The 21,871-nt window shown below is 38.9% G+C and overlaps 2 protein-coding genes across 6 annotated transcripts; one reads left to right on the forward strand and one right to left on the reverse strand.

Annotated features, from left to right (window-relative positions):
• Positions 1-654: 654 nt before the first annotated feature.
• Positions 655-21,785, forward strand: LOC125904278 (uncharacterized). 5 transcript variants are annotated; one of them, XR_007451410.1, is made up of 19 exons: positions 655-853; positions 2,424-2,512; positions 4,722-4,794; positions 4,930-5,007; positions 5,133-5,216; positions 5,339-5,416; positions 5,542-5,622; positions 5,943-6,032; positions 6,114-6,197; positions 6,293-6,358; positions 6,588-6,623; positions 6,743-6,793; positions 6,954-7,033; positions 7,348-7,460; positions 7,661-7,702; positions 7,831-8,003; positions 21,133-21,197; positions 21,363-21,463; positions 21,567-21,785. XR_007451410.1 is itself a non-coding variant. In XM_049601605.1 (16 exons), the coding sequence occupies exons 6-16, from the start codon at positions 5,362-5,364 to the stop codon at positions 7,853-7,855; spliced, it is 723 nt and encodes a 240-aa protein (XP_049457562.1). In that variant the 5' UTR covers positions 655-853; positions 2,424-2,512; positions 2,616-4,794; positions 4,930-5,007; positions 5,133-5,216; positions 5,339-5,361; the 3' UTR covers positions 7,856-8,795. The 5 variants fall into 5 exon arrangements, 1 of the variants encoding a protein (XP_049457562.1); XR_007451411.1 differs by lacking the exon at positions 4,722-4,794; XM_049601605.1 differs by lacking the exons at positions 21,133-21,197; positions 21,363-21,463; positions 21,567-21,785 and having other exon boundaries at positions 2,616-4,794; positions 7,831-8,795.
• LOC125904311 (uncharacterized) lies at positions 17,460-20,457 on the reverse strand. The gene is made up of 2 exons (XM_049601650.1): positions 19,881-20,457; positions 17,460-17,868 (listed from the first exon to the last, which is right to left on the reverse strand). Exons 1-2 carry the CDS (start codon positions 20,241-20,243, stop codon positions 17,530-17,532), a joined length of 702 nt encoding a protein of 233 aa, XP_049457607.1. The 5' UTR covers positions 20,244-20,457; the 3' UTR covers positions 17,460-17,529.
• Positions 21,786-21,871: the final 86 nt, after the last annotated feature.

Here is a 21,871-nt window from a genome sequence, read left to right on the forward strand (position 1 = left end):
TAATACACAGCAAGACAACACAACATAACACATCATAATGACACTGTCAAACAACCCATCATAACAACGCTTTGTCAAATGACACAGCATGACAACACGATGTAATGACAAAGTCAAATGACACAAGGAGAGTTCAGTGTTTAATAGACATAGACAGTGCGCGTGTCGACATATTTTTGGCACAAATGGAACCCCATAGTATGGACAGAGGGATGTCGTATGCTGTAAAGCCCTGTGAGGCAAACTGTGATTTGTGATATTGGGCTTTATAAATAAAATTGAATTGATTGAGGCAGACTGACAGGTCTGATCCCAGCAAGCACAAACCGGGATTGCAACGTTGATATCTAGTTTAAAACTGGTTGATATTAGGTTTGAACGTCTTTCAACCACTTTTCAACCGTTTAAAAAGCGTTTACAACATCAACGTGTCACAAAACACATATTTTTAAAATTTCTATTGATAATCAGTTCAGTTCTAGGACAAAAGAGCGATTTTATTGAATATAGTAACGTTTTTTCTCTAAAATAGCGAGGCAAAATGTCGTCTAGACGTAAACGCAATTTAAACGCATTTAATGTTTCATAAAATATCATAAATATGGAACTATATAGGCTATGTGCTGTCAATAGGAAGCCTCCAGAACACCACAGTGTAGGTATTTCTCAATATCTATGTAAATAGATGAAACACACTTACTGCCGTAACGCGCATGCGCAAGTACTTAGCAAGTACAAGAGGTGAAGAGGTTCCGTTGTTAACGTGTCTTGCACAGGTCTGCAGCTGAGCTGTTGTCCACTGTTGAGCCGTTGGTGCCGCTGCTCGATAGTAAATTCCTCCCCTGCATTCTTGGTAAGTGCCTGTACTAACGTTAATGTATTTATAACAATAAATAGTAACAACAGAGTTTAATTTTATGCTGCTCACGATGGCTGGCCTGCTCCAGCGTGCTAGTAAGGTTAGCATGCTAGCTTGTAACGTTAGCATGCTGCGGCCTGGACCAAACTTACTGCCACACTACTTTTCACGTTGTGTGTGTGATTTTGGCTTGCTATTGCAAATGTTTTCATAATTGGGCTGTCGATGTAGCCTTCAAAATTTAATACTCAGGCCATTTTACGTCGAAAATACATGACAGAAAGCGAGGAAGTCTGCAAACTTAGTGCATGATAGAGTGGTGAAAAAGGTAAGAAATTTAATTAATATCACCATGAAAATTCTTCAGTTGATTACTTACATGAAGACAGTCATTTTTTGTATTACAAGTTTTCAGTAACTTTATGTTTAAATATGCAAATGAGGCATTATCTACTTATGTAAGTGCAAATTTGCATACATTTCCAGAACAGAAAAGTGAACATTTGATAAAGCCAGGTTCAAATTTCTAATTTAATTTATCTGACATATTAGAGCCAAAGGTTTTTACTTAATTAATTTTGGATATCTCTTTTTATCACTCCATACATCAGAAAATACTCTCAGCACATTAAAAAAATCCATTTTCGCCATGTCTTTAGGAATAAAATGTTGTATAAATCAGGCTATGAATGATATATGAACAAACAACTATATAAAAATAAATCGGAATATAGTTGGGAATTAAACTGGAAAGTCTGGTGTGTTAAGTGCTGCTGAAGTGAACATTGTATTCCTGTAAACATGGTGAAAATTGATTTTTTTTTATGAGTGTTGACAGAGTTTTCTGATGTATGGAGTGCTAAAAACAGATATCCAAAATTCACTCAGTAAAAACCTTTGGCTCTAATATATCAACAAAATTAAAGAAGAATTTTGAACCTGGCTTTATCCAATGTTCAGATTTTTGTTCTGGAAATGTAAGCAAATTAGTGCTTATTTAAGTAGATAATGCCTCACTTGCATATTTAAACATTTAATTTCAGAAAGCTTGTAATTTAAAAAAAAAAAAAAGGCTTTATGTAAGTAATCAAATGAGGAATTTTCATGGCGATATCTATTAATTAATATTTTTAACGCTTTCACCTGGGGATAAAATAATGGGGAATAAGAATTAAGAGGGGATAAACTCTAATATGATACAAGATCAGCAAGGCTATCATACCAAAATCTCATCTAGAGACATGGTGGAAGACAAAAATGCAAAAATGGTTTGGTCACCTTGATTGGTAGTCATTTGTGAAAATATCAGTATTGGCCCCTAGACTAAAAGCTTGTTGTTTGTTCTACAGCAACATAGAAAGAGAAAATATGAGAAGTGTTAAAAGCTTTATTAAGTACAATTAGTAAAATACTGCATGTAAGTTAAATTTTGAGTTTCTTGAACTTTACTTGAGTTTGGCCTTTTAATGTCTCCAGTAATTACAATTATGCTCAGTGATATTTATCAAAACCTTGATTGACATTCACCCTTTTCTTGTAGATTCTCTAATACTTTTATTTACAGGTGTCCACCATATAGGACAGAAGAGAGAGAGAGAGAGAGAGAGAGAGAGAGAGAAACTGAGAAAAGAGAGAGACAGAAGAAGAGAAAAAGTAAGTAACTAATTAAACACACATGATTTTGTTCATGTTTTAATTGAATTTACTCTAATCTCAATACAAGTTTCATCTAACTAGGCTTAATTTTAAATTTCAGTAACATCACATGTAGTCCAAATAATGGACGCCAATTACTTATGAAAATGGAGGGAATGAAAGGCTAAAATTGATGCATTAGCCACAGCTGACACAACTGATGATGGACGGGAGGGATCTTTTGCACGTGAGGGAACTGATGCATCTGCAAATGAGGATTTCGACACATCTGTACATACGGGATCTGACTCGTCTGCACTCGAGGGGTGTTCTACACACATTTTCTTTCTGACAAATGAGGATTTGGATACTTCTGCGGAAGATGAAGATGCTGATGGGGCTGACTTTGGATATGCTGAGTATCCTGATTCCAGTGACTCTGAACCAGAGCTTGTCGCTGCTGAATCAGATTTGGAAGAAGAAGCTCCAAATTTAGCCAAAGACTTGGCAGATTGGGCCACGGAGACAAAACAAACACACAGAAATGTAAATGCACTTCTCAGTGTTCTCAGAAAACACGGGTCTCACCTCCCCAAAGATGCCCGGACACTACTTTCCACCCCACACTCAGCAACTTTAATAGACAAGCGCAATGGAAAGTATATATATTTTGGCTTAGAGACCAGCATCTTAGAACACATTACGCAGAGCCCAAATTTCAGAGGAGACATTGAAGTAGTTTTAAATGTTGATGGTGTTCCTCTTTTCAAATCTTCCAAATTGCAGTTTTGGCCTACATTGGCAGCTGTTCAGAATTCGGAACCATTCCAGGTTGCACTATTTTGTGCAACAGAAAAGCCCAACTCAGTTGAGGACTATGTGCAGGACTTGGTTGAGGAAATAAAGACTCTCAAGCAAAATGGTGTCCTTCATCAAGGCACTGTGCACAAGGTCAAAATTAAGGCCTTTGTCTGCGATGCACCTGCTAGAGCATTCCTGAAGTGCACAGTTGGACACAATGGACTTCAAGGGTGTGAGTGGTGTGTGGCACCTGCTGTTAGTGTTCAGAGAAGGGTCACTTACCCTTCAAAAGAAGCTTTTGAGTCCAGGTCAGATGTGGATTTTGATCAGGTCCGCTATGCAGGTCATCAGAAAAATAAATCACCCCTCAGTAGTGCTGGAATCCTATGCATTAAGCAATTTGCCTTAGACTACATGCACCTTATTTGTCTTGGAGTGGTTAAAAGAGTGCTTATCTATCTATTGCGCGGACCTGTTAATTGCAGGCTGGCACCGCTAATGAGGGAGGAAATGTCCAATCGCATGAAAATGCTGCAGGGTGCCATGCCAACAGAGTTTGCCAGGCAGCCCCGTTCATTAAAGGAAGTGGATCGCTGGAAAGCAACAGAATTCCGCCAGTTCCTGTTGTACACAGGGCCGGTGGTTCTCCGGGACTTATTGCTGGACTGTTTCTACGAACATTTTTTGACATTGACTGTGGGTATGTCAATCCTTCTAGAGTCAGATACTCAGAAGAGAGAGGCATATCTTGATTACGCTGCCAACCTCCTGAAGCACTTTGTGGACAAGTGTGAAGAGTTGTACGGACCAACGTTCACTGTTTACAATGTCCACAGTGTGCAGCATTTGCATGAAGATGTCGCATACTTCCAGTGTTCATTGAATGAGCTGTCATCATTCCCATTTGGGAACCACCTCCAGGAATTAAAAAAACAAGTGAGGAACAGTAAAAACCCTATTGCCCAGGTCAGAAAGAGGTTGGCAGAGAAGAAACATCACCAAAGGTCCACCAGGTGCCCAAAACAGACCGGCCGGTTTGTGTCAGCCAAAACTCGCGACTGCTGTTTTTTCCTGAAGGATGACAGCTATGCCTTTGTGTTGGAGAAAAGATCCAACAGAACTCTTGTTGCCAATGTCATTATGCAGGATGACACAGAGGATCTGTTTGAGACTCCCTGCAAGTCCAGGCTCATTGACATGGTTTATGTCAAGAGCCCCATGGACAAACCCAAGAGATGTCTGTTGCAGCACAAAGACTTGCATAGAAAAGCAGTATGCCTTCCATATGCTGAAGGGTTTGCAGTATTCCCCCTTCTCCACAATATGGAATGATTTGCTTTAGTGGTATCTATATTTATACTATTTTATAGGTGCAAATTAATGTTAATGTTTGTTGGACAAATGCTTAATAATTTTCTTTTGCCAGGTGATTGTGGTGACTCTGAATATAGATAAAAGAGTAAGGGGGAAAAAAAGAGTATTTAAAGATTTTATCCAAAGTGAGTATCTTGTGCTGCATCATGAAAATTACTTACACATGCACTTGTCATTTTTTATATATGCAAATTTTTTAAGCCATCTGTACCATTTGAATAGACATTTATACTCATCTTAATGTCAGTGTATATTTTCAGATGATTCCCCTGATGAAGACGCTGGTTGCTCACAAGGAACTCATGACAAGATTAGAAAGGATAAAGCAAATCCTTCATGTGAGTAATAATTGACATTAAAAGCTGTTATTATACCCGTGTGGTATTCTTCTATATGAACTGTCAAAAATTATTTAATGAGCACTCAAGTGTGTAACTACTCGGAAATCATGTTTCCTCAACAGACACATCAACACAGAGAACCAGCCTGCTGGAGCCACCAAAAAAACTGAAAAGAATTAACAACCCATCACTGCTGACTCCACCATGTGAGTATTATGGGACATTGATGGAATTTTTCATACTGTTATGAGCATCTACAAGTTTTAAAACAGTGATGTTTCAAGCACTATTTAGTACAGCAAAATGAAAATGGTGTTCCCTTAAACAGGCACATCATCTCAGAGAAACAGTATGCCAGAGCCAGCCAAGAAAAATCAGATTAAAAACCTGTCACCTCCCATCCGACGTGAGTAAAATAAAACCTTGATGCAAGTTTTTATCCCATTTTATGTTCTCATCATGAAAATTTGACATACTGACATGTTGAGCGCTATTGAATACAGTAAACTGAAAAAGGTGTTTCTTTAACAGACGCAGCATCTACGAGAAAAACTCTGCCAGAGCCACCCAAGAAATTACAGAGAAACAAGCCATCACCTGCTACACCAACATGTAAGTAAAATAAGACATTGATGAAAGTTTTCACCCTGTTATATGTTCATCTTGAAAATTTAACATACTGATACATATATATATATATATATATATATATATATATATATATATATATATATATAGTTCAACAAGCTGAAAATCATTTTTCCTAAACAGACAAATCAACTCAGGAAAAACGTCTGCCAGAGAAACACTCCACTATGAGACGGGGATGAATGTTTCAATCCCATAGTGATATGTTCCTATAGAATTTTTTGATATACTGATGTTTGAGGACTACAGAGTTCAGCTAACTTAAAGTCTGACTTCCTAAACAGCACAAACTCCAGAACCTTGGTCGATGGACCTTTTTATGCCTCCTCCAAAACTCAAAACCCAGGCTTCGCAGCTCTCACCGACTGCCTCCCGTGAGTATTTTTTTATTTTTTGTATGTAGTCATGTTTATCCACATTGCTTGATCATGCAGAAATGTTATTATCATTTAAAGCTACCATGGGATCTGCCGATAACACCTGGATCCCTGACCTGACCTCCACCCCGTGTACTCCGAAAACTGTGAAGGGACGAAAAAGTAGGATCACAAACTCGCCAGTTATGATGCTATATTCTTTCTTTACTTTTTGAATGTAAAATTCTCTAATGTGACAATTTTTGTGTAACCCACAGATCTTCAACGCAGACTCCTCACGTCATCACCATCAGTAGCAACCACCAGTAGCCAAAGTCAAACTGGTACACTCATACCATTTACAAAATAATCCATGTTATGAATTTGCAAGTGAAGAAAAACTATGTAGGTAATGTTTCCAATGTGGCAGGTGGATCTAGGCCTTAAACAGACACATTCTGTAATTTACCTTGCTGATATGGGTGTTTTTCAATTCCCCTATAATCTACATTATCTTGTTCTATATCTGCACTACATTCATTGTGCCATGCTAAGTTGTTTTAAATGTTTCAGAATTTTCACAAACTACAAACCGGAGCCCGAGGACAGGTAACCTTACATCACTAAGTTGAATAACCAAAACAATTTTCATATTATGCAACTTGACATTACTCGTAAACATCATGTAGCGAGGTAGTGTTTGTTTAACACCTTCTGTATTGACACAGATCTGATGCAATATCGATTGGCTGTGCAGAAAAAGAAGAGTACAACAAAAGGTATGAAAACAATACCGGCACAGTATACTTAAGAGCAATGCTGTACTATTTCTATTAATGTCATACGACTAGAGTACATATTAAACATGAATTCATACAACACCGAGTACATTCTATTTTGACAAAGCTTTAATTTGTTTTTTTTTCTACAAACATACAGACCTCCACCAACTAAAGCCAAGTTCTCTGCACAGACAGAGCCCCAGAGGAGGTATGACATGTGGGGTAACATGTATATGGGTACATACATTTTTTGTTGCATATACTTTTTTTTTTTTTAAATATCTAGTCACACATATATAGTTCTAAATATTTTAGGTCTTACAAGAAGCTTTAGAGGTCCTGCAAAAGGTTAAGAGGTCCTGGAAAATTGTTAGGGGTTTGGAGTAACAGTTGGCGATTAATTTTCTGTCACAGTGCAAATCGATTAATACCTTCTGTAGAAACCCTAAATGTCCTCCTGAACATCTAAACCCTTCTCCAGAACTTCTAAAAGTTACAACAACAAATGAAAAGTAAAATGTTTAAAAATAACCGTTATTCAATTCAATCAGGTTGCCTACACCAGCCCTACAAGAAAAAACAAAGAGACCGGTCTCAACAGCTCCGGAGATCTTTCTGTCACAAGCCAGGGACACAGAAGTTCAAAAAAAAAAGAGCCCAAGAGGTGAGCCTTAACCACTAACAAAGTACTATGGCCAGCTGTGAATAAGTATGTCCTAAATATAACCAAATTGTAAGTTTCTTTCCTCATCAACTCTCAAATGTGCTCATATGTTGCTGTTCCAGTTAATGTAGACCAAGAGAAACTACTTGACTTCCACACAGACTCATATGCATTTCCACTTGTCTCTCAATTCCTTTCAGGAAAGACCGCCTCGAAAAGCGTGTTCCCAATGTCTACAGCAAGTAATAGCTTTTTGAATTGAGTGATTTGTATGTTGTATGGACAGCAATGTACAGAAGTTTCATGTACACATGAAAAGGTGTACGGTGTTCATTCTTTCTTTCCTTTTTTATCCCCCCTATTTTTAAAGAGTTCCAGAGGGTGGTTATAGGTAAATTGGTGGACCTCACCGAGGAGGTCAAAGGACTCCGGGGAGCGATGGAGCCAGAGGGCCTTCCAAGAGAAGTCAAATAATTAAATACCCTTGAGGAGCTGGAAGACCTGGAGGCTAGTCTGAGGAATCCCAAAGAGAGGGCATCATTGGTATAATAAAAATATCTTCATTTTAACTTAGCTGTTTACTACGGAGCCCCTAAAGTGTCATGACGAAAAAAACAACTATATCGTGCGCACGAGATATTAAAACGTGCGCACGAAATACTAAATCGAGTGCACAAGATAATAAAACGTGCGCACGATATAATAAAACGTGCGCACGTTTAAGCTAAATCGTGCGCACGATATAATAAAACGTGTGCACTAGATGCTAAAACGTGCGCTCGATTTAATGCACTCCTTCAGTTATACAGACAGGTAGCAACAACAATAGACAGCCGGGCTCCGTTGCTGAAGCGTCGAAGTTCTACACCTACAAGAAGTACACTTACTTCAAGTATTGGTAAGTTGATTTGATTATATTGTGAGCTCATCATAGTGTAAATCATTCTGGAAAGGGACAACTAGGTATGCAAACAACATATCTGCATGACGGTAGCTCAGTGCATATTGAGAGCGTTTGTGACTGTTAAGTCCGCCGCCTGACCAGCTGTCAGCCAACGTTAGCCAAGGGTTGTCTGTGAATGTAAGCCTCAAAGGCTATTTATCAGTACCTTTAAATAAAAGCTACACAACTTTCAAGACTCAAGCCAAGCTTATGTGTCTTGCTGCCACCTGCTAAATAAAGTGGAGGGAGTTAGCCCCGAAGTTAGCTACAACTTCGGCCCTGTAACAGTAAACGAATCCCCCCAGGGCATCCCAGGTCAGAACACTAATGCAGCAAACAAGGTAAACTGATTCTTTATAGAAAATTGGTGCAATAGTTAGAGGTAACTATACATCACTGCAAAACCAACGATTCAAGTCATTATAATTAAAATGTTCAAATTCGAGCAGCGGCTTGGGTAAATTTTAGTAAATAGACGGCGCCAGCCTGTATGTCTCGCTAGCCTACAAAACACTGGCCAGAGCAGCGTCAGCTGTTAGTGGGAGTTTTTAGCTGTAACTTGGCAGAAAATAAGCTGCCGTAACATTATGTCTGACTGTGGCTGGAGGAGCCGGTCAGTGGATTTGTGGCTGTTAGCAGTTAATTAGCTCCGACCATCGTTAGCCGCAGCAGCTTGCAGGCCGAGCGACAACGCAGACTTCACGTTTGACCCCAGCAGGACTTCTCTCAGATCCGGACTATCTAGAGAAGTTTTATGGTTTGCTTGCTGTTTGACAGACAGGTATGAAACGTATCTGTGAGTGTAACTGTGCTATAATAAAACAGTCTGAACTCAGCTGGGGGTTTCTCTAATGGAGCTGGAAGTGCAGTTCTCATGCCGTTTGTGTTCCAGGCGTTTATCAGCTAGGACGAGTTTAAACCTCCAGACGAGATGTGACAGATTTAGAAATAATTCATTTCGAAGTGGTTGTTTTTCTGCTTCTCAACTTTGAGATCGAGAAGTCCGCCTTTACAGTGAACCTGGAAAAATACAGTAATTGTCCAGTTTATGGTCTAAAAGTTTGAGATTTTGATCTTTTCAAATGATGGGCCAACCATTGCCAGTATGAGATACTGTGAATCATATTCAATGAATATTAGTTGCCTTTTCATAGTATTCTCACCAAGCTTTTCCTACAAACATAACGCAATGCCATCACCCTATTATTTGATGACAATAACTTGTCATTTTCCCTCAAGGATGTCTGCAATGATTTTGTAATTGTATAGCCTACTATGAAGATATATTTACAAGTCTGTTTTTTTCCTGATTATCAAAGGCCTACAACTTAACATCTCCCTCTTCGCTCTGGATCCAAATAAATTTTCTCGATAGAATTTTAGAATTTTATACGAATAAAGAATGATTGAAAGAAGTTTTATTATTGTGTTAATACATTCAATTGTATGCCCAGTTGGCATGGGCATACAAGACACCACATACTAAGTAGTAAGTACTTCTATTTTGTGTAATCCCCTTTACACAGCAGACAATTAAGACAATGGATGCAGAGCTGAGGGACTTCTTACGTAAGCGGAAAATTCCTGAGGAGTTTATCCAACAGCTCGAAAATGAAAAGGTAAGCCTCTTTACATATGTTTCCATTCCCCTTTTGTGTGTTATTCACCCAAAATAAAAAAATAAAAATAAAATATTTTTCCTCTTACCTGTGGTGCTGTTCATCCATCCAGATGGTTTTGGTGTAAGTTGTCAAATTTTGGAAGTATGGGCTTTAGAGATTTCTGCCTTCTCTGGAATGCAACCAAACTGAATAGACCTTTTCCTGCAGTGCTCACAGCACCAAATAGTACATTTGAAATACTCAACAGAAATGTATCTTTCCAGAAATCATGACCCAGTTACTCAAGATAATACACACACCTTGTTGTGAGCAGTTTCACATCTGTAAGAACTGTTATCTTTTGACATAACTACAAAAAACTGCTCACAACAAGGTATGTGGATAATCTTGAGTGACCAGTTCATGATTTCTGGAAAGAGACATTGCTCTTGAGTTTTACAAATTTGTGTTGTACTGTTTTTGCTTTCACAGTGTGAGCACCACCAGAAAAAATCCATTCAGTCCCATTTTATTTGAGAGAATGCAAACATTCTTATGCCTCATATCTCCATAATTCATCAACTAACAGCAAAATGATCTAGATGGGTGAATAGCACTACAGATAAGAGAAAAAATATACTTTTTTGATTTTGTGGTGAACTCTCCCTTTTTAATACTTAAACTGTTGTGTACTCTGTCATTGTTATGCTGACTGCCACTGATAAGAATAGTAATTTTGGGGATTCGAAGAAGCTGTGATTCAACTGAAATGCTAGTTGGATTATGTGTTGCACACCATAATCATGTCCTGTGTATTGAAAGAATGGCTACTTCAAATTAACTTGTGTGCTGTGTTTGGAAAACTAGCCCACTACAGATGATCTGTCTGAATCACGAGTCCAAGGGTTCAGTTCAACCCTTTTATTGGACAACGGCCACCAACAACAACTAAATTCACAAACTGGAGTTTCCATACTCCTATACAGTATGTAACTAGGCTGGTTTCCAATAAAACAGATGAACAGGAACTTTTAATTAACTAATGTTGGTTGAAGGACTATATAAAAAGAGCCTTGCTATACAATGAATATAAAGATATGCCAGTACTCAGGTTGACCAGATGGTGGCTCCATACAGGGGTGTCATACTCATACTGTGTCATACTCATTAGAGTGCCACATTCTTTCCAGCAGGATCTCACAGGGCTGGATTATTTTTTGCTAACATCAATATGACTCGAGTTAATACATAGCTATTTTAGACTACTTTCTGATTTATTAAATCAAATAATTTGTAGCCTACTAATGAGAAACTTCATTTTGGTACATGAAAATAACACATTATGTAAAATGACCTAAAGCAGAGGAGAGAAATACAAAAATTATTATTTTCGGGCTGGATGAAACTTGCTGGCAGGCTGTATCTCTGACATTTCTGTTCTACAACATCATAGTATGTTCAGCATCACAATACAAGTGGCAAAAAGGTAGTAATTATTCGTAGACAGAGATTCAAAATATTTAACAGGGCTTAAACTTAACAGGTCTAAAACATATTAAATGTTGATTTTTTTCTCCAGGTGTATGTGACCATAAGAGCTAGCCATGGCAAATCTAACTAGTGTTTGATTTTTTAGATTTTTATCTGAATTATTAAAGTGAAAAACAGCCCAAAAAGGGGACCTTGACATGTCTTAATGAACTGATCCAAAAATGAACAAAACTCAAAATTTTATTGTGAACTGGGAACCATATGATTTCACTATAACCAGTAAAGAATCATCCAAGTTAGAATTTAGCAAAAACAAAGGCTTTATTTTGACTGACTTAATAATAAAAATATAAAAATCTGCTTGTCATTCAGGCTGCAGAGGAATACAAGGAGATACTGTGTAAGAAATTTCAACTGAGAAGAACATAGGGAAGGTATTCAAAAAATAACAGAGAAAACTTAATACAAATTCTGATATCAGCACAACTTTAGGCCAAAATGAGGGCTTAACTTCCTTTTTAATCAAAATGTGAAAACTTTAAATCAAAAAAATGTAGCAGGGATTGAATAACAGATATGTTGACATGAAAAGAGTATCTCTAAGATTTTGAAAAATTATAGTATCCCCAATTGAAAGTGTATGGAAAAAATGTTTTAAGACTAAAATCATTTACAATTGTACTACTTAAATGCAGTCAACAGTGTAATCATTCTTTTAAATTTTGTTTTTCCAGATTGATGCATCTGTAATTCCTGTAATGACTGATGGGGATTTGGCAAAGTACATCCCTAAATGTGGAGATAGATTAGCCACTGTGGCCTTCTGCTGACAAGCCAGCACATCGATGGAGACAAGGAGCAGGAAAGACTCTATACTCAAAAGGCTGCGACATAGATTGGTGTCTAGTGAGGTGACAGTACCTGCCAGAAAAAAGCAATGGGTTGGAAATACAAGTGCAAAAAAAAAACGAGAGACGGATTGAGCTTGGCTGGATGGACTTTTTTGAAAAAGAAAAGTGTTACAAACAAGTGAAGGCACTCAATGGTGGAGGAACAAGACACCTGACCATCGACAGGGACAAAACAGTGCTGGAAATCAAAGAAATGGCTGAAAATCTGTTCTTCCCAAATGGTTTTTCTAAAAAGAAAAAAAAACTCTCAGATTATTCAACAGAAATTGAATCTTCTCAGATAAAGGTCTGCAGTTCTAGCACTGTGGAAGAGATGTATGAACAAAGCAAAGTTAGAATCCTCAGACTCTATCTTCATACCAAAATGAAGAAAGTGGGGCTGTCCTCAGAGGAGGAGGAAGCAGACATGCAGTTAACCTCAGCCACTGTTGTAGATCTCACTGGAACTGAGCAACATTGTTCAACAGAGGTACAAGGGATGGATGCCATGGTTGAAGAGATCGACCTTGAGGTAATAATTGGGGCTGGGGAAAATCAAGATGTGCAATTAGATGACACGTTGCCATGGAATGATCAGTCATCTCAGGGACTGGATGAAACTCATCCTGATCCTCATCCTGAATAACCAGCCACCAGAGAGACCAAGCGAACAGCAACTTGATGCTTGGGATGAACAGCCAACAGGCGAACAGCAACTTGATGCTTGGGATGAACAGCCAACAGAGGGATTGAGCGAGCCGCAACCTGCTCCTGTTTCAGAGCCATGGAATGACCAGACACTGGGTTATCCTGAACATGCTCCTGTTACACTGATTATTAGGAGGGGGCATTGTCTCACTGACCTAATCCAAGCCTTCAAAGACCCAGACATTTTAAGTACTGAGGTTTTTATTAAGATGCGTCTACCCAATGGAAACCTTGAGGAAGGGGAGGGAAGTGGTGTGACTCGGGACTGCTTAACAGAGTTTTGGACAGACTTTTATGAAAGGTGCACTTTGGGAGGGGATGTGAAAGTTCCCTTTATTAGGCATGATTTTCTGTCTGAAGAGTGGCAGGCAGTTGCCAGAATCTTAGTAGTGGGGTGGCGAATTGCCCGCTATTTCCCAGTGAAACTGGCAGCACCATTCCTCGAGGAGGCACTGTACGGCAAAACCACCAGCAGCTTAAAAGACACCTTCATTCAGTATGTGTCTGATCAGGAGAGAGAAGTACTTCTGAAGGCTTTGGAGAACTTTGATTCTGTTGACAGTGATGCACTGTTTGATGCCCTTGAGGCACATGAGTGCCAGCAAACCCCTACAAAGGACAATTTGATCCCACTGCTGTCCCAGATTGGACACAAGGCTCTAATACAGGCACCAATGTATATAATTGATTGTTGGCGTCCCATCGTGTTGCAGTTAGCAAGTGTGTTGCCACCTGATGCTCTACATCACGTCATTCAACAGAAAAAACCAACTGGAAAAGCTGTGAAGGAGCTCCTGCAGTTCCCAGACGACATGACCCCTGCCCAGACAGCAGTTGCCCGCTACCTGAGGAGATATGTGGGTGAAGTTGATTCCCGCACCCTTCAGCTTTTTCTCCGCTTTTGCACTGGTTCCAATTTAGTGGAACAGCCAATAAAGGTGGAGTTCATCGAAATGTCCGATTTTGAGCGAAGACCACAATCACACACGTGGGTTTCTTTTAAAGCTGCCTGTAGGCTACCATAATTATCCTGATCTCCGCAGTGACTTCAATAGCATACTCACAAGCTCTGTATGGGTGATGGATATAATCTAGGCCAGTAGGATGAGAGTGCCTATAGGTACCACTGGACACTGCTGTTATGGTTCTGAAAATCCTGAATGGAAATTCCTGGGATGAACATTTAAAGACAGAAGCTAAAACAAAATATACATGGAGTAGTCACAACATTTAAACCAGCTGCCTATTTGGTTGTTTTCATGTTTTAATGTTGTTTAATGTTGCTGCAGCAGGCTGTGATGCACTGTGTGTTCTGATAGCTTTCTATCATAGCCAACATTCCCTTTTCAGCAATTTATGCTACAGTAGCTCTTCTGTGGGATCAGACTGGCCTTATCCCCCCTCATGTATCAGTGAGCCCTGGGTGTCCATGACCCTGTCACCTGTTCACTGGCTGCTTCCTTGGACCATATGCATACCGAGAACACCTCGCAACACCTGCTGTTGTGGAGACGCTCTGACCCAGTTGTCTAGACAATTTGTCCCTTGTCAAAGTGGCTCATATCCTTATGTGTGCCTATTTTTTAAGCAAGTGAACAGTCAGTTCTTGAAGTAATGTGTTGTAAGCAGGAAAAAGGTGTAAAGCGTATAGACCTGAGCCACTTTGACAAGGGCCACATTGTGATGGCGGGACGACTGGATCAGAGCATCTCTACAACAGCAGGTCTTGTGGTCCAAGATAGCAACAGGTGGCAGCATCATAGACAACCGAGACTCACTGAAATGTGTTGGGAGAAAAGGCTATTCTAATTCTGCTTTTATGGGAAGTTTTATTTCAATGACTATTGTTCCTGTTAGACACAGGCATTTTTCCAAAAGGCAGTATCACTGTAGAGGGACGTTTTATTTGTTTTATCTACTTTTTAGAAATGTTATTGCCATGTCTTTATTGTTCCTGTTTTTACGGGTATATTTTTTTTTTCAGTCTTTTCATATGACTGTTTTTCAGGTTATTATTTGTATCATGAATGGGTTGCAAAACTAAGGCCTGTAAAAATATTTCAGTTATTATTTTAATTTATATTTTTATACTATACTGTTTACCCATTTTAACTGTTGGTGTGCAGTGGGCACCCGCCACTCCAGTTCTAATGCCAGTGCCTGTTTAGTCATTGTTGAAGTTAAGTCTGCCTAATTTTGGCCTACTGTTAAAATAAATTAAAAAAAACACTCCCTTTAGTATTTGTGTGTTTCATCATTTTACATAATTTTACATTGGCATTAAATACTTATTCACTGCTTCATTGCAGGATCAACAGCACATGTTGTTATACACTGTCAAAAAAAGCTGGAACTCATACTGTGCTGTTGAACAGCGACCATTAGTTGAATTTATGGATGATTCTCTGTCTAAATCAGCACAAGGAGGTGCATAGAAACAGCTGGCAGTTTGTGATGCACGCTTCCCCATACACCAGGTCAGCAACCTTTACTATCAAAAGAGACATTTTTTTTATAAAAACAGTTGTCTTGAGCCACAAAAAATTTTGTAACAGCTAATTAAGTATAAATCTGCCTATGACCCACAAGACCGGCTCCATTTCAAAGACAGCTTAGAAGAGTTAAAGAGTGCCATAATGTGTGAAGATTCATGTTGGCATCAAGACTGCAGCCGCTTAGTTAGTTCAACAGCTGCCCTCCTGTATGGAGGTCTAGGGCTGCCAATGTCAAAGGAACTCATTCATCAAAATGAAATCAAAGTCAGTTTTATTGTCCCTTCTGCCATATGTACAGGACATATAGAGGACCGAAGTATTGTTTCTTTCAGAACCCCAGTTTAAGCATACAGTACTCAAACAATGTTAAAATAATGCCCTAAAGACAGATGTGTCACAGTACCACAGATGTGCATGGGCAGATGTGTCATGAGCATTCATTAATGTTTTACCACATGTGGCCACTCAGCAGTGGGCTATTTATTTGTTTACACATGTTTAATTTCTGAAACTATACAACAACAATAAAGAAACTTTCATTTTTGTTTGAAAAATGTAAACAATCAAAGATAGACAATGTAAGAATCACTTAAGGCATACAACAATGCTGAATAAAAATTGAAATGTTAAAAAAAAAAAAAATTAATAATTTTTTTAATTTATTAAAAATTAATTAAATTAATTTTTTATCTAAGCCAAGGGGAGCCACTGAAGAGAGGCGAAGGAGCCTCCGGTTGCCTAACAGCCTGTCCATTGCTTTGAGACACATTTTTTTGAGGTCCTCGAAGTTTTTTAGGTTCTTGAGAAGGATTTAGAGGTCATTTAATCTCTTCAGCCTGAGGGGGCAGGACTGCTCCATTTAACCCTAACCCGGGCCTAGGGATTAAGAGGGTAAAATAAAACATTTCACTGCCTAAATTAATTCTTTGCACAGGAGTGACAGAGGTATTGTAGTCTAAAACTATGAAAAATATCTATTCTCAGTGGTGGACAGTAATTAATTACATTTATTCAAGTACTATGCTTAAGTACAAATTTGAAGTACTTGTACTTTACTTGAGTATTTCCATTTTATGCTACTTTATACTTCCACTCCAGGGAAGTATTGTACTTTTCACTCCACTACATTTGTCTGACAGTTTTGGTTACTAGTTACTTTTCAGATGACTATTTTCCATACCCTGACCTTTCTGAGCTCATGAAAAGTTGGCTTTTTTTGAGATACAGTATGTGGATCTCACAGGACAGCAATGCTGTAAACAGGCTATGATGGTCTTACAGGTTAACCTACACAACAGTATATAAAGTAGTTAAAATTAATCAACCTTAAAACTTCTACAATAGTAAAACAAAACATACACATTAAAGCATTAGTAATATTAATCCAAAAACATCCTATATAATAGTAAAACACTGAGAGGGAGCATTTTAACGCACAATGAGTGCTTTTACTTATGATACTTTAAGCACATTTTACTGATACATACTTTTACTTAAAGCTATAGTCTACGATCTGAGAATCAGTTGAGAAAGATTGAGACGTTTGAAAAAAGCATCCCGCCCACACACACACACCCCTCCCCTCTGTGCTCCCTGATCCTTCCTTACTAGAGCAGGGGATTGGATGAGAGAGTAGGAGAGAGACGTTGACCAATGGAAGCAGAGGGACCAGTTTAGCTTCCACTGGTCAACTTCTCTGCAGCCCTGCAGCCACTAGAGTGAATGGATTTTTTTCATTTTTTTTTGCTTTTCACATTGTGTAGATCGTACTATAGGACCATAACCACCATATAAATGAGGTTGTTAATAATGATCAAACTTTCAAATCGTAGAGTACAGCTTTAAGTTTCTGAATGCAGGACTTACTTGTAGTGGACTATTTTCACAGTGGTATAGTACTTTTACTGAAGTAAAGAATCTGAACACTTTATCCACCACTGTCTAGCCATCCCTTAATTCTGTGTTGATGGCATTCCTTAGTGTTAAATATAGATCAATGGCTTCCAGAGGGCTTTTACTGGGGAACTGTAAGCCCAGTTCCTCCACAATTATCATACAAAGATCAAATATATCTTCATCGCAAGGAACACAACTGCGCAACACACATTGTCCTTTGGACACATCCAGCTCCTCTTGATCAAGTGGCATGGCACAGTCCTCAGTGTCCCATAACTCTGGGGTGGAGTACATCACATTTGGAATTCCATGCGGCACATTTGGGTTGGACGTGGGTCGGATTCTGTGTGCATTCCAGACATCCTTTATGTTATTCAGCTCTTCCTAAAAAGAAAAAGATATCCACTATAATGGCCAAAATGAAACAACATACTTGAAAATCACATTCTTCACTGACTTAATCATAATCATTACTTATTTTAATTGCCTGATACGTGTTTCAATAGTAAGTGATGGACAATAACTTGTACATTTACTCAAGCACTATACTTATGCACGAATCTGAGGTACTTGTGCTGCACTTGAGTATTTCCATTTATGCTACTTTATACTTCTACTCCACCTCATCTGAGAAGGAAATATTGTACTTTTTCCTCCACTACATTAGTCTGACAGCTTTAGTTACTTTTCAGATTGCAATTTTTCACATTCTTCCTCTCCAGTGGAAACCATGTATCTCCAGATGTGCTGATTTTAAATGTTTGTGATGAAGTGAGGGGTGGTGTATTTATTATCAGTTGAGAAAATTATCTTTAAAAATGCTCTTGGATCAGCCTGAAAATGCATTATCACAAAGCTGATAACAGGCTGTTATTCTGTGCACAAGAAAAGCTGATTTTGTAGAGATGTGGTTCTCAGAGGACAGCGATGCTACAAACATATAATGATCTATAAAAATACACAACAGTATAAAAAGGAGTTAAAATGAGCTTAGACATAAAGCAGTAAAATGCAACATACATAACGCAGCAGTAATATAAAACCCAAAACATCCTATATTAATAGTAAAACACTGAGAGGGACTATTTTAATGCCCACGTCTGCATGCAGTTAATATTCCACTATTATTCCGAATCTGACAATATTCTGAATTTGAAAGGTGTCATGGAAACAGCATATTCCGTTTGGATTTTCTGCATTAAGCCTTTTTCAGAATTTAGCAATTTCCGATTAAGACATCTGGGTTATTCCGCTATTTTCCTGGTTTTAAGAGGATTAATTGGACGTGTATACAGCGCATTCAGAAAATGCGTCTCAGCTGGTGTTTTACTGCAGTTTGCTACGCACAGCCTCTCACCTGTTGACTGGAGATGCACGGATCAGCTCTGACCTGATATAGGGTACTGATGTTTTCTTTCTAGATGATTTCTTTATTGTGAGTTGTATTGATGAATGGGTGACGTTTTCTTCCACGGTTTACTTCAAAGAATAGTGAGGCTGCTTTCAGTAACTGTAAACGTCACTGAAGCATATATTGTGGGACATTTAAGCAGCAAAACTAAAAACTGTATTTATAAAGCTGACAGGACAGAGGAAACTCTCCAGGGGAAACAGAATTAAACTTTTAGCCTCTGAAGTATTTGTAGACAGCTCTGATGGAGTTGGGGATTTATCAGGAGAATGGCTGATTTACTTAAACTGTTTCACTGTATGAACCTGGACTGTGTATGAACACTTGACTTTTTGGATGTGCAGAAGAACATTAATTACCCCTACATCCTGACCGATCCTGTCGGTGTGTCTGGAGATTTAAATAATTAATGAAATACGAGGCTGTGCCTTGTGCGTAAAAGTGCGCAGCGTTTTTCTCAATGGGGAAACACATTCATCCTTTCTGCTGGCGGTGGAGGTGGGGTGGGATATTACTCCATTCACCCGCAATTAATCAGAATGTCTATTTTTAATACGTGCCCCGCACGATCTGTGGACTAATCACGGACGGTACTGTTTATGGTCAGCTATGTGAACAAACCAACAAGCGTTTTAATGAGAGTATGCACGGCCGCATGTAAACTGGAATATAAGTGGAATAATCATTTTCATTAGCCATGTAAAAGCTTAGTAGGAATATTATCTTTTTCAGAATAAGGGCAAAAACCAGAATATTTTGTGAATGGAAACGTTGTCAGTGAGTACTTTTACATATGATACTTTTAGTACATTTTGCAGATAATACACACACACTTTTACTTCAGTAAGGCCTTGGATGCAGGACTTGCAGTGGAGTATTTCCACTGTGTGGATTAGTCTACTTTTGCTGAAATAAACGATCTGAATACTTCGTCTGCCACCGGCAATAACTCATGTGTGACCACATTAACACACAATCATCATACCTGAATCAATCCCATTACGCACAGCTGAAGTATGGCCTTGTCCAGTACACCTCCATCAAAGCTTCCTTCGTCCTGTAATTCCCCAAGAAGCTGGATCCAATACTCCATACCCTCTTTGCGGAGGATGCCCCACCAACTCTCGATGCGTTGGTTTGCTGTACTCGCTCCAGCGATGTAGCTTCGCTCTCCGGACAAATCGTCTCCATGGGTTGTGCGTAAACTTATCTGCAGGTCTCGCACAAGGCCGTTTTCTGTGCCATGGTCAGTGCGCACAAGTTTGGGACATTTGCCTAATGTTTCTAAAGCCTCTACAAAATAGCCGCCGATCACTCGCGGGTCACTGCTCGTGTTGTATGCATTCATCCAAATTATTTTCCGGGAGAAGCCGTCGATACAGCCATTAATACACACACCAAAATGTTTTAACTTGTCGTATGAATCGATGTGCCAGAGGTGATTAGGTCCCTTTGAAAAGTACTGTCTTCTATGAAGTCTCCGTCGCTGTCTGGATGCTGACCCCTCTGGATCCAGCTCGGCCAATATGACTCTTACTTCTTCTTTTTTAACTTTTAGGCCATTTTCTTTGCACTTAGTAAACATCCATCGATATCCATGCATCTTCCCCGGACCCTGTAATTGTTCCTGGATAAAGTCAATGACACGGCCTAAATCTGCATAGTCCTTCCGTCGGCTGAGCCTATTGTTCTTCAGTATGCGCAGCAAAGTACTCCTGCTGATGATTATCCTATGTCTCCGGGCAAGAGCAACAAGAATGTCATTATATGACATTCCTAGGTGAAAATAAAAGTCAATTAGCTGAGTTCTTCTCTCCATTGTATCACGTGTGTTACTGTGAACATCTGAAGTGGTCACTACCGAGAGCCGTATGCACGGACAAGTCAAAGTGGGGGAAATAATTGTATCTCGAGCGCACGTTTTAGTATCTCGAGCGCACAATTTAGCTTAAACGTGCGCACGTTTTAGTATCTCGAGCGCACGATTTAGCTTAAACGTGCGCACGTTTTAATATCTCGTGCACTCGATTTAGTATTTCGTGCGCACGTTTTAATATCTCGTGCGCACGTTGTAGTATCTCGTGCGCACGATATAGTTTTTTTTTTCTTCATGACACTTTAGGGGCTCCGTAGTTTACTTTAGTCTAAATATATATTTTAAATAACTTCAAAATAACTCCTAACTTGGTTGGTATTTTAGTACAGAGCATGATATTGTGTCCCTATTTTCTTCACAGGTTCAAGCAATGGCCAAAGTTGGTGGGAAGAGTATAAAGGACAATACAAATAAAATAATGGACAGGTATGAACATCACACACACACACACACACACACACAGTTATATCTAAAGCAGTATAAAGCAAATAGATATGACAATGACTCAATATAGAGCTATTCTAAACAAGGGAGCCTAACTGAAGTCCAGTGTGAAATTCCTTTAATGACACTACATTATCAAATTCACAGACTTCTAACCAACAAGTTGATGGCCACGTTTAACATGAAGGGGGGTGGTCCAAAAAACAAGAGGCCTTTCAGGGAAACTACCCTGTACTCTGTGATTAAAGGTAATAATTTTAGCTAATATTCAAAATTGCCTTTATCAATGAGTGGTTGCACAGTGTGAAATCGTTGTATGTTATTGACAATGCTGCTCCTCTAATATTTTAGATGCTGTCATAAGGTCCAATCCAAGTGCCACAGAGGCACAGGTTGACGGCGCTATGGCAGACCACCTCAAACAGGCTCCTGGAAGGACTGGTGGGGGGGCTTTGAATGAACAGCCTGTGGAGGCTTTACGTTTTTGAAGTTATTGAGGATATAGAGGTCCTAGACAAATTTATGTTATTTTATTTTATTTTTTTCTGTTGTTGATGCAATATTGCACAATTGGGGTGATACACTGTATATTTGAATAATAAATTCAATTTTATTGTAGCTTGTCATGGTTTTCTTTGGTCTTAAAGTGGACACTC

Source organism: Epinephelus fuscoguttatus, linkage group LG17 (genome assembly GCF_011397635.1).
Source record: "Epinephelus fuscoguttatus linkage group LG17, E.fuscoguttatus.final_Chr_v1".
Lineage (NCBI taxonomy): Eukaryota > Metazoa > Chordata > Actinopteri > Perciformes > Serranidae > Epinephelus > Epinephelus fuscoguttatus.